The 12,134-nt window shown below is 45.3% G+C and overlaps 1 protein-coding gene across 10 annotated transcripts in view; it reads left to right on the plus strand.

Moving 5' to 3' along the window:
* Positions 1-12,134, plus strand: part of LOC115172482 (transmembrane protein KIAA1109 homolog) — a 133,235-nt gene that overhangs the window by 119,501 nt on the left and 1,600 nt on the right. For all 10 annotated transcript variants that reach the window (XM_029729954.1, XM_029729964.1, XM_029729955.1 and 7 more), the window contains 10 exons: positions 3,861-4,001; positions 4,205-4,450; positions 4,726-4,873; positions 9,088-9,245; positions 9,467-9,656; positions 9,829-10,046; positions 10,195-10,446; positions 10,534-10,737; positions 10,843-11,037; positions 11,224-11,358. In XM_029729954.1, coding sequence (XP_029585814.1) covers positions 3,861-4,001; positions 4,205-4,450; positions 4,726-4,873; positions 9,088-9,245; positions 9,467-9,656; positions 9,829-10,046; positions 10,195-10,446; positions 10,534-10,737; positions 10,843-11,037; positions 11,224-11,358 — 1,887 coding nt within the window. The remainder of the gene's footprint in view (positions 1-3,860; positions 4,002-4,204; positions 4,451-4,725; positions 4,874-9,087; positions 9,246-9,466; positions 9,657-9,828; positions 10,047-10,194; positions 10,447-10,533; positions 10,738-10,842; positions 11,038-11,223; positions 11,359-12,134) is intronic.

The following is a 12,134-nucleotide window of genomic DNA, read 5'->3' on the forward strand; positions in this document are numbered from 1 at the left end:
CCGCCCGGCCAAACTGAGCAATCGGGGGAGAAAGGCCTCAGAGAGGTGACCAAGAACCCGATGGTCACTCTAACAGAGCTCCATGAGTTACTCTGTGGAGATGGGAGAACATTCCACAAAGGGAAAGGGGGTTACCTAGTCAGTTGTACAACTGAATGCCTTCAACTGAAATGTGTCTCCTGCATTTAACCTAACCCCTCTGAATCAGAGAGGTGTGGGGGGCTGCCTTAGAAGGACAACCATCTCTGCAGCACTCCACCAATCAGGCCTGTATGGTAGAGTGGCCAGACAGAAGCCACTCCTTAGTAAAAGGCACATGACAGCCCACTTGGAGTTTGCCAAAAGGCACCTAAAAGACTCTCAGCACATGAGAAACCAGATTCTCTGGTCAGATGAAACCACGATTGAACTCTTTTGCCTGAATACCAAGCGTCACGTCTGGAGGAAACCTGGCACCATCCCTACGGTAAGCATGGTGGTGGCAGCATCATGCTGTGGGGATGTTTTTCAGCAGCAGGGACTGTGAGAGTAGTCAGGATTGAGGCAAAATGAACAGAGCGAAGTAGAGAGAGACCCTTGATGAAAACCTGTTTCAGAGTGCTCCGGACCTCAGACTGGGGCGAAGATTCACCTTCCAACAGGACAACGACCCTAAGCATACAGCCAAGACAACGCAGGAGTGGCTTCGGGACAAGTCTCTGAATGTCCTTAAGTGGCCCAGCATCATGCTGTGGGGATGTTTTTCAGCGGCAGAGACTGGGAGACTAGACAGGATCGAGGGAAAGATGAACGGTGCAAAGTATAGAGATCCTTGATGAAAACCTGCTCAGGACCTCAGACTAGGTCGAAGGTTTGCCTTCCAACAGGACAACGATCCTAAGCACACCGCCAAGACAAAGCAGGAGTGGCTTCGGGACAAATCTCAATGTCCTTGAGTGGCCCAGCCAGAGCCCGGACTTGAACCCGATCGAGGTCCTAAACGACATCGTAACCGCCATCGATAAGAAACAATACTGTGCTGCCGTATTCATTGACCTGGCCAAAGCTTTTGACTCTGTTAATCACCACATCCTCATCGGCAGACTCAGTAGCCTTGGTTTCTCAAACGATTGTGTCGCCTGGTTCACCAACTACTTCTCTGACAGAGTTCAGTGTGTCAAATCGGAGGGCCTACTGTCTGGACCTCTGGCAGTCTCTATGGGGGTACCACAGGGTTCAATTCTTGGGCCAACTCTTTTCTCTGTATACATAAATGATGTCGCTCTTGCTGCTGGTGAATCTCTGATCCACCTCTACGCAGACGACACCATTCTGTATACTTCTGGCCCTTCTTTGGACACTGTGTTAACAACCCTCCAGACGAGCTTCAATGCCATTCAACTCTCCTTCCGTGGTCTCCAACTGCTCCTAAACACAAGTAAAACTAAATGCATGCTCTTCAACCGATCGCTGCCTGCACCTGCCCGCCCGTCCAGCATAACTTCTCTGGACGGTTCTAACTTAGAATTTGTGGACAATTACAAATACCTAGGTGTCTGGTTAGACTGTAAACTCTCCTTCGACTCACATCAATCATCTCCAATCCAAAGTGAAATCTAGAATTGGCTTCCTATTTCGCAACAAAGCATCCTTCACTCATGCTGCCAAACATACCCTCGTAAAACTGACCATCCTACCAATCCTCGACTTCGGCGATGTCATTTACAAAATATCCTCCAATACCCTACTCAACAAGCTGGATGCAGTCTATCACAGTGCCATCCGTTTTGTCACCAAAGCCCCATATACTACCCACCACTGCGACCTGTACGCTCTCGTTGGCTGGCCTTCGCTTCATAATCGTCGCCAAACACATTGGCTCCAGGTCATCTACAAGACCCTGCTAGGTAAAGTCCCCCCTTATCTCCGCTCACTGGTCACCATAGCAGCACCCACCTGTAGCACGCGCTCCAGCAAGTATATCTCTCTGGTCACCCCTAAAGCCAACTCCTCTTTTGGTCGTCTCTCCTTCCAGTTCTCTGCTGCCAATGACTGGAACGAACTACAAAAATCTCTGAAACTGGAAACACTTATCTCCCTCACTAGCTTTAAGCACCAGCTGTCAGAGCAGCTCACAGATCACTGCACCTGTACATAGCCCATCTATAATTTAGCCCAAACTACTACCTCTTCCCCTACTGTATTTATTTATTTTATTTATTTTGCTCCTTTGCACCATATTATTTATATTTTAACTTTGAACTTTCTTCAAACTACAAATCTACCATTCCAGTGTTTTTCTTGCTATACTTTATTTACTTTGCCACCATGGCATTTTTTTTGCCTTTACCTCCCTTATCTCACATCATTTGCTCACATTGTATATAGTCTTATTTTTTTTCTACTGCATCATTGATTGTATGTTGTTTTACTCCATGTGTAACTCTGTGTTGTTGTATGTTGTCGAACTGCTTTGCTTTATCTTGGCCAGGTCGCAATTGTAAATGAGAACTTGTTCTCAACTTGCCTACCTGGTTAAATAAAGGTGAAATAAAAATAAAAAATTAATCTGTAGAGAGACTTGAAAATAGCTGTGCAGCGACGCTCCACATCCAACCTGACAGAGCTTGAGAGGATCTGCAGAGAAGAATGGGAGAAACTCCCCAAATACATGTGCGCCAAGCTAGTAGCGTCATACCCAAGAAGACTTGAGGCTGTAATCACTGCCAAAGGTGCTTCAACAAAGTACTTATTAAAAGGTCTGAAATACTTACTTAAATGTGATATTTCAGTTTTACGTATTTTATACATTTGCAAAAAAAAATGTAAAGCCTGTTTTTGATTTGTCGTAATGTAATGTGTGTAGATTGATCAACAACAACAAAAATATTTTAGAATAAGGCTGTAACGTAACAAAATGTGGTAAAAGTCAAGGGGTCTGAATAATTTCGGAATGCACTGTAGTTTACCCAATAGCAGTTTTTAATTTTAACATGGTTGGTCCATTTTGTAAACGTTTTACGAACAGAATGGCAGGGTCGGGATGAGAAGCTTCATTTCCAAAAGTTCTAAGCAGTTAAAACCATACATTTTTGAGACCGGTGTAACCAAAGCTGTGTTGTATTCATTAGGTCTGTTGTAGCAAATTTTCAAAGATTCATTACAAGCTCAAAACATTTGAACAAAAATGACAGATATAGACCCCCCGAGCGGCGCAGTGGCCTAAGTCACTGCAGTGCTCGCTGTGCCACTAGAGATCCTGGTTAGAGTCCAGGCTCTGTCACAGCCGGCCGCGACCGGGAGACCCATGGGGCGGCGCACAATTGGCCCAGGGTCGTCCGGGTTAGGGGATGCCTGCAGGGATGTTTCTGTCCCATCGCGCACTAGCGATTCCTGTGGTGTGCCGGGCGTAATGCACGCTGACACGGTCGGCAGTGTACGGTGTTTCCTCCGACACATTGGTGTGGCTGGCTTCCGGGTTAAGTGGGCGTTGTGTCAAGAAGCATTGCGGCTTGGCTGGGTTGTGTTTCGGAGGACGCATGGCTCTTGACCTTCGCCTCTCCCAAGTCCGTACGGTAGTTGCAGCAATGGTACAGGACTGTAACTACCAATTGAATACCATGAAATTGGGGAGGAAAGGGGGTTAAAAAAAAGACATATGACAATAACTGTGTCCATTTGCATGATAATTAATTGTTACCCCAAATTCCATAATCGTCACAGCCCTACATCCAATATAGTTTAGTATTTGTAATATTTTGGATGTAACTGTATATCTTGTCACTAAAGCTGATCCATTTTGATTAATTAAGTAATTAATTCCCCTCCACAGAAACGTGGATTCCTGGCCAACTTTGAGTGTTTTTTCTCTCTCTTCTCAGCTGTGTGTGACATTGGCTCGGCCTCCTTCAAGTATGACATGCGGAGGCTAAGTGAGATCCTGGCCTTCCCCAGAGCCTGGTACCGGCGCAGCATCGCCAGACGGCTCTTCCTGGGAGACCAGACCATCAACATGCCAACAGGTAGACACACACCTCCTTAATATGCCTTTGCACACTTATGGCTCCATTTTCCTCATGCAATAATTGATCAACATTTTTACTCGGTTCCCTTTCAATCTCCAACTCTGCTAATGTCGGTCCCTTTAAAACAGTATGCATTTTTCCCAAACCTGTGTTTACATTTGAAAATATGCCCTTTACCTCAACCTGCTTCTCTCCTCCAGCCTCAGGTCCTGCCACCCCAGACTCTGTAGAGAACATGACCCAGCACCTGTCACCAGAATCCAGCCGTAAAGCCTACTGGAGGACCTGGGATGGTAGCACTGGGCAGTACATGCCTCAGTCCCCCAACGTGTTCTCTGACCACTCCACTGGGAGTAACATGTCCCCCGGGGGCCTGTCCTCCCACCTCAAGTCCCCAGCCCCCGGACGCACCAGGAGCGTCTCTGATTCCTCCGCCCCCAGAAGAGGTATCAGCTCAAAAATGAGGGCTCAACAGCATCGAGGAATGACACGATCGGATTAAAGCGGTGTTAATGCTGTTTTTTTTAGCTTAGTGTAGAGATTGTTTTCACAACGTAGACTTAAAATGCAGTAGGAATAATGAATGAATACTATAGCTCTCATTTATACTTGAGCTAGTGTGTACTCTTTGACACTTTTAGATTAGGAATTAACTCTCTCTAATTTAGACAAATAGCTTTGGGGAGAATGCCGTTACATCATACATTTCCCTTCCATATAGATTCTGTGACCAAGACGCCGTCGTTTAATAAAAACGGCAAGGCAGCCGGCCCCCAAGGGACCCCGTGGGAGACACTAGTGGTGTTCGCCATCAACCTGAAGCAGCTCAACGTCCAGATGAACATGAGCAATGTCATGGGCAACAACACGTAGGATTCCCTTTTTCCCCTCCCGCGCAACACACTATACTCTACTCCAGGGCTCTCCAACCCTATTCCTGGAGAGCTACCATCCTGTAGGTTTAAGCTCCAACCCCAGTTGTGACCAACCTTATTCAGCTTATTTACTAGCTAATTATTTAAAAAAATCAGGTGCGCTAGATTAGGGTTGGATTGAAAACCAGCAGGACAGTAGCTCTCCAGGAACAGGGTTCGAGAGCCTTGCTCTACACGCTAGGGGCCAGTTTCAGTACACAGATTGTCTATTCCTTTTAATTCATATCAGCACTTTACCTAATGTTTATATCTGCAGGGGTTAAAGTTCTCTGTCACTGCAATGAATTTCCGTCATATGGATTCTGGAGAGGCAATAAAAATATCCGGGGAGATATATTCCCGATGTTCAGATGAAGGGAATGAAATAGTCTATAATGCGCACCACAGCAGCGCTCAACTCAGACACCGGTGTGTAGCCAACTGTAGCTGCTGGCAAATGAAAGCAGTTTTGGCATGTGTTAAAAAAAGCGGGGATCCCAGTTTTACATTGCAATTATTTCTCTACTCCTTCAATTTCATTATTTGCAATTGTTTTACAAATGCATTTTTACAACCGGAGTTTCAAGCATGGTTTAGGCGCAGCTGCACAACAGAGCTCTTAAAGGGGGGCAATGTCGTCAAAAGGGCAGTGACATACTTTGTAATAGAAACAAACAAAAAGTTATCATTATTTCAATATTCATATTTATAATAAAATTCTAATCATTAAAAAAAAAAAATACAAACAGGATGTTGTGTCCAATGGGGTAAATGCAGATAGACAAACCCCATGCTTCAGCCAATGTAAATTGTATAGCCACTCTCCTTCATAAGTTGGGCTGCAGGTGATGATGCTTATTGCTAATAGCACATCTGATAATATAGACCATGCATAGGCTATATGCATGGTCCAATATGTTAAAATAATTGTAACATAATTTTTACCAATATGTTGTTGGGCCCGTTTCTAACTATTTTTCAGATGGAGTCAGCATAATTTTATTTTCATACATTTTGGAGTAGAATATCCTTTTAAAAAGTCACCAGAACTGAGCTTCTCAGTCCTTTTAAATAGGACTCCCGGTAGGACCCTGGAACCCCTAAGCAAGGGGAATGGAATTGGTCAAGCTCGCAGTTTATACATGTACAAAATGATTATCTTTCCCTTAACCTCTTAAATGTTAAGTCCTCTGTTTAGGGGACTTGCGTAGTTTTGCTAGTGTGACGTGGGATGTGAAATCTCAAATCACTTAACTGGGATGTCCCTCCTACCATTTAATTCGCTCTTCTGACTGTCCATCAACTCCTGGTTGAACCCAATGTCACAGCCACTGACAAAGCACATGCCTCCAATCCTTACATCCTAGCGTAGCAGGAACAAGTGGTTTCATCACTGTAGCACATTCGGCGCTTGGTTTATAGCCATTAATCTAAAATAATTAATAGATTTTAAACAAAAAAAACACTTTCTGTTAAAAAAAACACTTTCTGTTTGTTATAGACAGACAATAGTAATATGAGATGAAAGGCAAGTTCCTAACGAGTTCAGGGAGATGCTCACAGTGATGGGGGCAGACCTTTCGAAAATATACACACGTTCTCTAACACTAAACATACAAATATGTATTTTACAGTTATAAGGTGAAATATTATAGTTAGTCATTTTATAATTTGATTATACTACATTTAGAAAGCATATAAGTCATTTCAAGCCTTATTCGTACAGTTTTGTTGAATAGGAAATACATCATATAAAAGATTTCATATTTTTATCATATTTGTACTGTGTACTTGAGCTTGTGTCCTCATGATAAATAATGACATTTTTTATTTACATTTAGTTACCTTAAACCAGTTAAATGTATGATGGCCATGACTTTGTAACATGAAAGGGGAGGTTAACTTGGCCCCAGACAATCGATCTGAGATCGACTTAAGTTTGGGATTTATTTTTGCTTTAACCCCTGTAAATCAAATCAAAGTTTATCAAAGTCACGTGTACTGAATACAACAGGTGTAGACCTCTCAGTGAAATGCTTACTTACAGGCTCTAACCAATAGTGCAAAAAATATATTAGGTGAACAATAGATAAGTAAAGAAATAAAAACGACTGAAAAATAACAGTAGCGAGGCTATATACAGTAGCGAGGCTATAAAAGTATCGTGGCTACATACAGACAACGGTTAGTCGGGCTGATATAGGTAGTATATACATGTAGATATGGTTAAAGTGACTATGCATATATGTTGAACAGAGAGTAGCAGTAGTGTAAAAGAGGGGTTGGTGAGTGGTGGGACACAATGCAGAAAGCCCGGTTAGCCAATGTGCGGGAGCACTGGTTGGTCGGGCCAATTGAGGTAGTATGTACATGAATGTATAGTTAAGGTTACTATGCATATATGATAAACAGAGAGTAGCAGCAGCGTAAAAGAGGGGTTGGGGTGGGGGACACAATGCAAATAGTCCAGGTAGCCATTTGATTACCTGTTCAGGAGTCTTATTGCTTGGGGGTAAAAATTGTTGAGAAGCCTTTTTGTTCTAGACTTGGCACTCCGGGACCGCTAGCCATGCGGTAGTAGAGAGAACAGTCTATGACTGGGGTGGCTGGGGTCTTTGACAATTTTTAGGGCCTTCCTCTGACACTGCCTGGTGTAGAGGTCCTGGATGGCAGGCAGCTTAGCCCCAGTGATGTACGGGGCCGTACGCACTACCCTCTAGTGCCTTGCAGTCGGAGGCCGAGCAATTGCCGTACCAGGTAGTGATGCAACCAGTCAGGATGTTCTCGATGTTGCAGCTGTAGAACCTTTTGAGTATCTCAGGACCCATGCCACATCTTTTTCGTTTCCTGAGGGGGAATAGGCTTTGTCGTACCCTCTTCATGACTGTCTTGGTGTGTTTGGACCATTCTAGTTTGTTGGTGATGTGGACACTAAGAAACTTGAAGCTCTCAACTTGCTCCACTACAGCCCCGTCGGTGAGAATGGGGCGATGCTCGGTCCTCCTTTTCCTGTAGTCCACAATCATCTTCTTAGTCTTGGTTACGTTGAGGGATAGGTTGTTATTCTGGCACCACCGGCCAGGTCTCTGGCCTCTCTATAGGCTGTCTCGTCGTTGTCGGTGATCAGGCCTACCACTTTTGTGTTGTCTGCAAACTTAATGATGGTGTTGGAGTTGTGCCTGGCCATGCAGACGTGGGTGAACAGGAAGTACAGGAGGGGACTGAGCACGCACCCCTGAGGGGCTCCAGTGTTGAGGATCAGCATGGCAGATGTGTTGCTACCTACCCTCACCACCTGGGGGTGGCCCGTCAGGAAGTCCAGGATCCAGTTGCAGAGGGAGGTGTTTAGTCCCAGGATCCATAGCTTAGTGATGAGCTTTGAGGGTACTATGGTGTTGAACGCTGAGCTGTAGTCAATGAATAGCATTCTCACATAGGTGTTCCTTTTGTCCAGGTGGGAAAGGGCAGTGTGGAGTGCAATAGAGATTGCATCATCTGTGGATCTGTTTGGGCGGTATGCAAATTGGAGTGGGTCTAGGGTTTCTGGGATAATGGTGTTGATGTGAGCCATGACCAGCCTTTCAAAGCACTTCATGGCTATGGATGTGAGTGCTACGGCTCTGTAGTCATTTAGGCAGGTTACCTTAGTGTTCTTGGGCACAGGAACTATGGTGGTCTGCTTGAAACATGTTGGTATTAGACTTAATCAGGGACATGTTGAAAATGTCAGTGAAGACACCTGCTAGTTGGTCAGCACATGCCCGGAGCACACGTCCTGGTAGTCTGGCCCCACAGCCTTGTGAATGTTGACCTGTTTCAAGGTCTTACTCATGTCGGCTACGGAGAGCGTGATCACACAGTCGTCCGGAACAGCTGATGCTCTCATGCATGCCTCAGTGTTGCTTTCCTCGAAGCGAGCATAGAAGTGATTTAGCGCGTCTGGTAGTCTCGTGTCACTGGGCAGCTCGCGGCTGTGCTTCCCTTTGTAGTCTGTAATAGTTTGCAAGCCCTGCCACATAAGACGAGCGTATCTGTATCTGACAACCTATATAAAAACTGAACAATTCTACATATAACCCTTAACAAAACAATGCCTCCGAGAAAGCAGATGTTACTTATTCATGAGGAGGTGGGTGGAACTGTTTCCCCTTGCTCTTGTTTACCTCTAGTTGGACCACCAGTGGGCTGAAGAGTCAGGGTCGTCTCTCAGTGGGTAGTAACCGAGACCGAGAGATCAGCATGTCCGTGGGCCTGGGTCGTTCCAAACTGGACTCTAAAGGCGGCGTGGTGGGGGGCAACATAGATGTCAACACCCTGGAGATGGTCTGTAAGTACAGGGATATAAAATAATGTATTAAGCCACTGGCATGTACTGTTTACTTTTTGTGCAATTCCAAATACATTGTGATGGATGTCAAAGATTGTACTCTAGCCTCGGGTCTTGGCGTTTAAATGATGAACACATTCAGCTCTAACTTAAACATCCCTGTCAAACTTGACAGGGAGATCTCTCTGCCGCACCTAACAAACCATATTTGTTTGTTGAAGCACACATCTCGGAGCACCCCAACCAGCAGCCCAGCCATAAGATCCAGATCACCATGGGCTCCACGGAGGCCCGTGTGGACTACATGGGCTCCAGCATCCTTATGGGCATCTTCAGCAACGCAGACCTGCAACTCCAGGACGAGTGGAAGGTCAACCTGTGCACCGTTGAGACCAGCCTATCAGAGAAAAGGTAAATAAGCTAGCCTACTAGAGAAAATGTATAGCCAAAACCCCTGTGGCTACATTCTTGTCTGTTCTCATTTTCTGACCATTTCTCACTCACTCCCTCCTTTTTTCTTTCCCATCGCTCTCCCTTTCTGCCTCTCTTTCACCTCTTTTTACTTATCCTTTCCTCTCTCCAGTGAGATCTTTGTCCACGGTGACTTGCAGTGGGATATCTTCCAGGTGATCATCTCGCGCTCCACTACCCCCGACCTCATTAAGATCGGGATGAAGCTGCAGGAGTTTTTCACCCAGCAATTTGACACCAGCAAACGAGCGTTGTCCACATGGGGTCCAGTCCCATACCTGCCCCCGAAGGCGCCGGTCATCAACATCGAGAAAGAAGCTGCAGAGCTATGTAAGAATCCGTTATCACTGGGTTCCTGGGTTCATTTGGTTTTGATCGGAATGCTCTTTCCCCTGCTCCTCCCCTTTCCTCTCTCTTTCGTCCCTCTCCTTCTATCATCATTGCTCCTTCTCACTCTCGTCATTGCTCTCTCTCCCAGACATGGATGCAGCCCACCATCGTCACTGGCCTGGGGTTCTGAAGGTGATTGCTGGGTGCCACATCTCCCTCTTCCAGATGCCTCTCCCAGAGGACGCCGTGCAACTGGGTGGCTCCATGAGTCTCCATGGCAACCACATGACCCTGGCCTGCTTCCATGGGCCCAACTTCCGCTCCAAGTCCTGGGCCTTATTCCACCTGGAGGAGCCCAACATAGCCTTTTGGACCGAGGCTCAGAAGATATTGGAGGATGGTAAGGCTTTCAAGAGACAGAGGGGGGGTGGGCTAAAGCAAGTCCCCAAAATACCTCTAACCTCAACCTATTTTTTTATCCAATCAGGCTCCACTGATGACTCCACCTATATCGTGCAGACGTTGGATTTTCATCTAGGTCACAACACCATGGTAACCAAACCCTGCGGAGCACTAGAGAGCCCCATGGCCACCATCACTAAAATCACCCGTCGCCGGCACGAAAACCCCCCCCACGGAGTAGCCACAGTCAAAGAATGGTTCAATTATGTGACTGCCATGAGGAATGAGGGTAAAGGCTACTAAATTCTACCAATGTCATATACAAGGTCTACTGTTTCCCTTGACCCAATGTACTCAAGACTCCTGCCTCATTCTAATGTATCCTGTTCCCCAGAGCTATACCTCTTGCGGAGCGTGGACGCCAACAACACAGAGAGTGGGGCTGCCGCCAAGAGTTCTAGCCTGCTAAGCAGCTTCCGAGGCTCGTCCAGCTATAACCATGAGACAGAGACCATCTTTGCACTACCCAGGATGCAGCTGGACTTCAAGTCCATCCATGTTCAGGATCCCGACGAACCCTCCTTGACTGGTAGGCTCAGTTGATATTCGGTCCACCAGTATGAACAGACCACAATTAGCAATGGTATATATTTAGGGGCAACGTTGTTGTTGAAGTCCACTTGTATTGTCCTCCAAGAATATTTTTGTCATTTTCAGTTTGTTCCCATTAATATATCTTTGTTGGAATGACTCTATTGTTTCCCCTCTGTTTCAGACTCCAACAGTAAGCCCAAGGTGGAGTGCAGCGTGGTGACTGAGTTCACAGACCACATATGTGTCACCATGGACGCCGAGCTCATCATGTTTCTGCACGACCTGGTCTCTGCCTACCTGAAGGAAAAAGAGAAGGGTGAGAGCATCTGAAATGTCAACAGCAGCAGCACACTATATGTAGCAAACCAGAACGATTAACTGTACTTTACATGATAACTTTATATATACTGAACAAAAATATAAATGCAACATGCAACAATTTCAAAGATTTTACTGTTCATATAATGACTCAGTCAAACATGCTCAATTGGTGACATGTCTGGTGAGTATGTAGGCCATGGAAGAACTGGGACATTTTCACAATTCCAGGAATTGTGTACAGATCTTTGCATTATCATGCTGAAACATGAGGTGATGGCGGCAGATGAATGGCATGACAATGGGCCTCAGGATCTCGTCACGGTATCTCTATGCATTCAAATTGTGATGCCAGTTGGACGTACTGACAAATTCTCTAAAACAACGTTGGAGGCGGCTTATGGTAGAGAAATGAACATTAAATTCTCTGGCAACAGCTCTGGTGGACATTCCCGCTGTCAGCATGACAATTGAACACTCCCTCAAAACTTAAGACATCTGTGGCAATGTGTTGTGTGACAAAACTGCACATTTTAGAGTGGCTTTTTATTGTCCCCAGCACAAGCTGCACCTGTGTAATGATCGTTCTTTTTAATCAGCTTCTTGATATGCCACACCTGTCAGGTAGATGGATTATTATCTTGGCAAAGAATAAATTCTCAAACAGTAAACTAATTTGTGCACCAAATTGTTGAGAAATAAGGTTTTTGTGCATATCGAACATTTCTTTTTTTTTTCTTTTTTTCAGCTCATGATAACATGATAACATTCACT

Source organism: Salmo trutta, chromosome 33 (assembly GCF_901001165.1).
Source record: "Salmo trutta chromosome 33, fSalTru1.1, whole genome shotgun sequence".
Lineage (NCBI taxonomy): Eukaryota > Metazoa > Chordata > Actinopteri > Salmoniformes > Salmonidae > Salmo > Salmo trutta.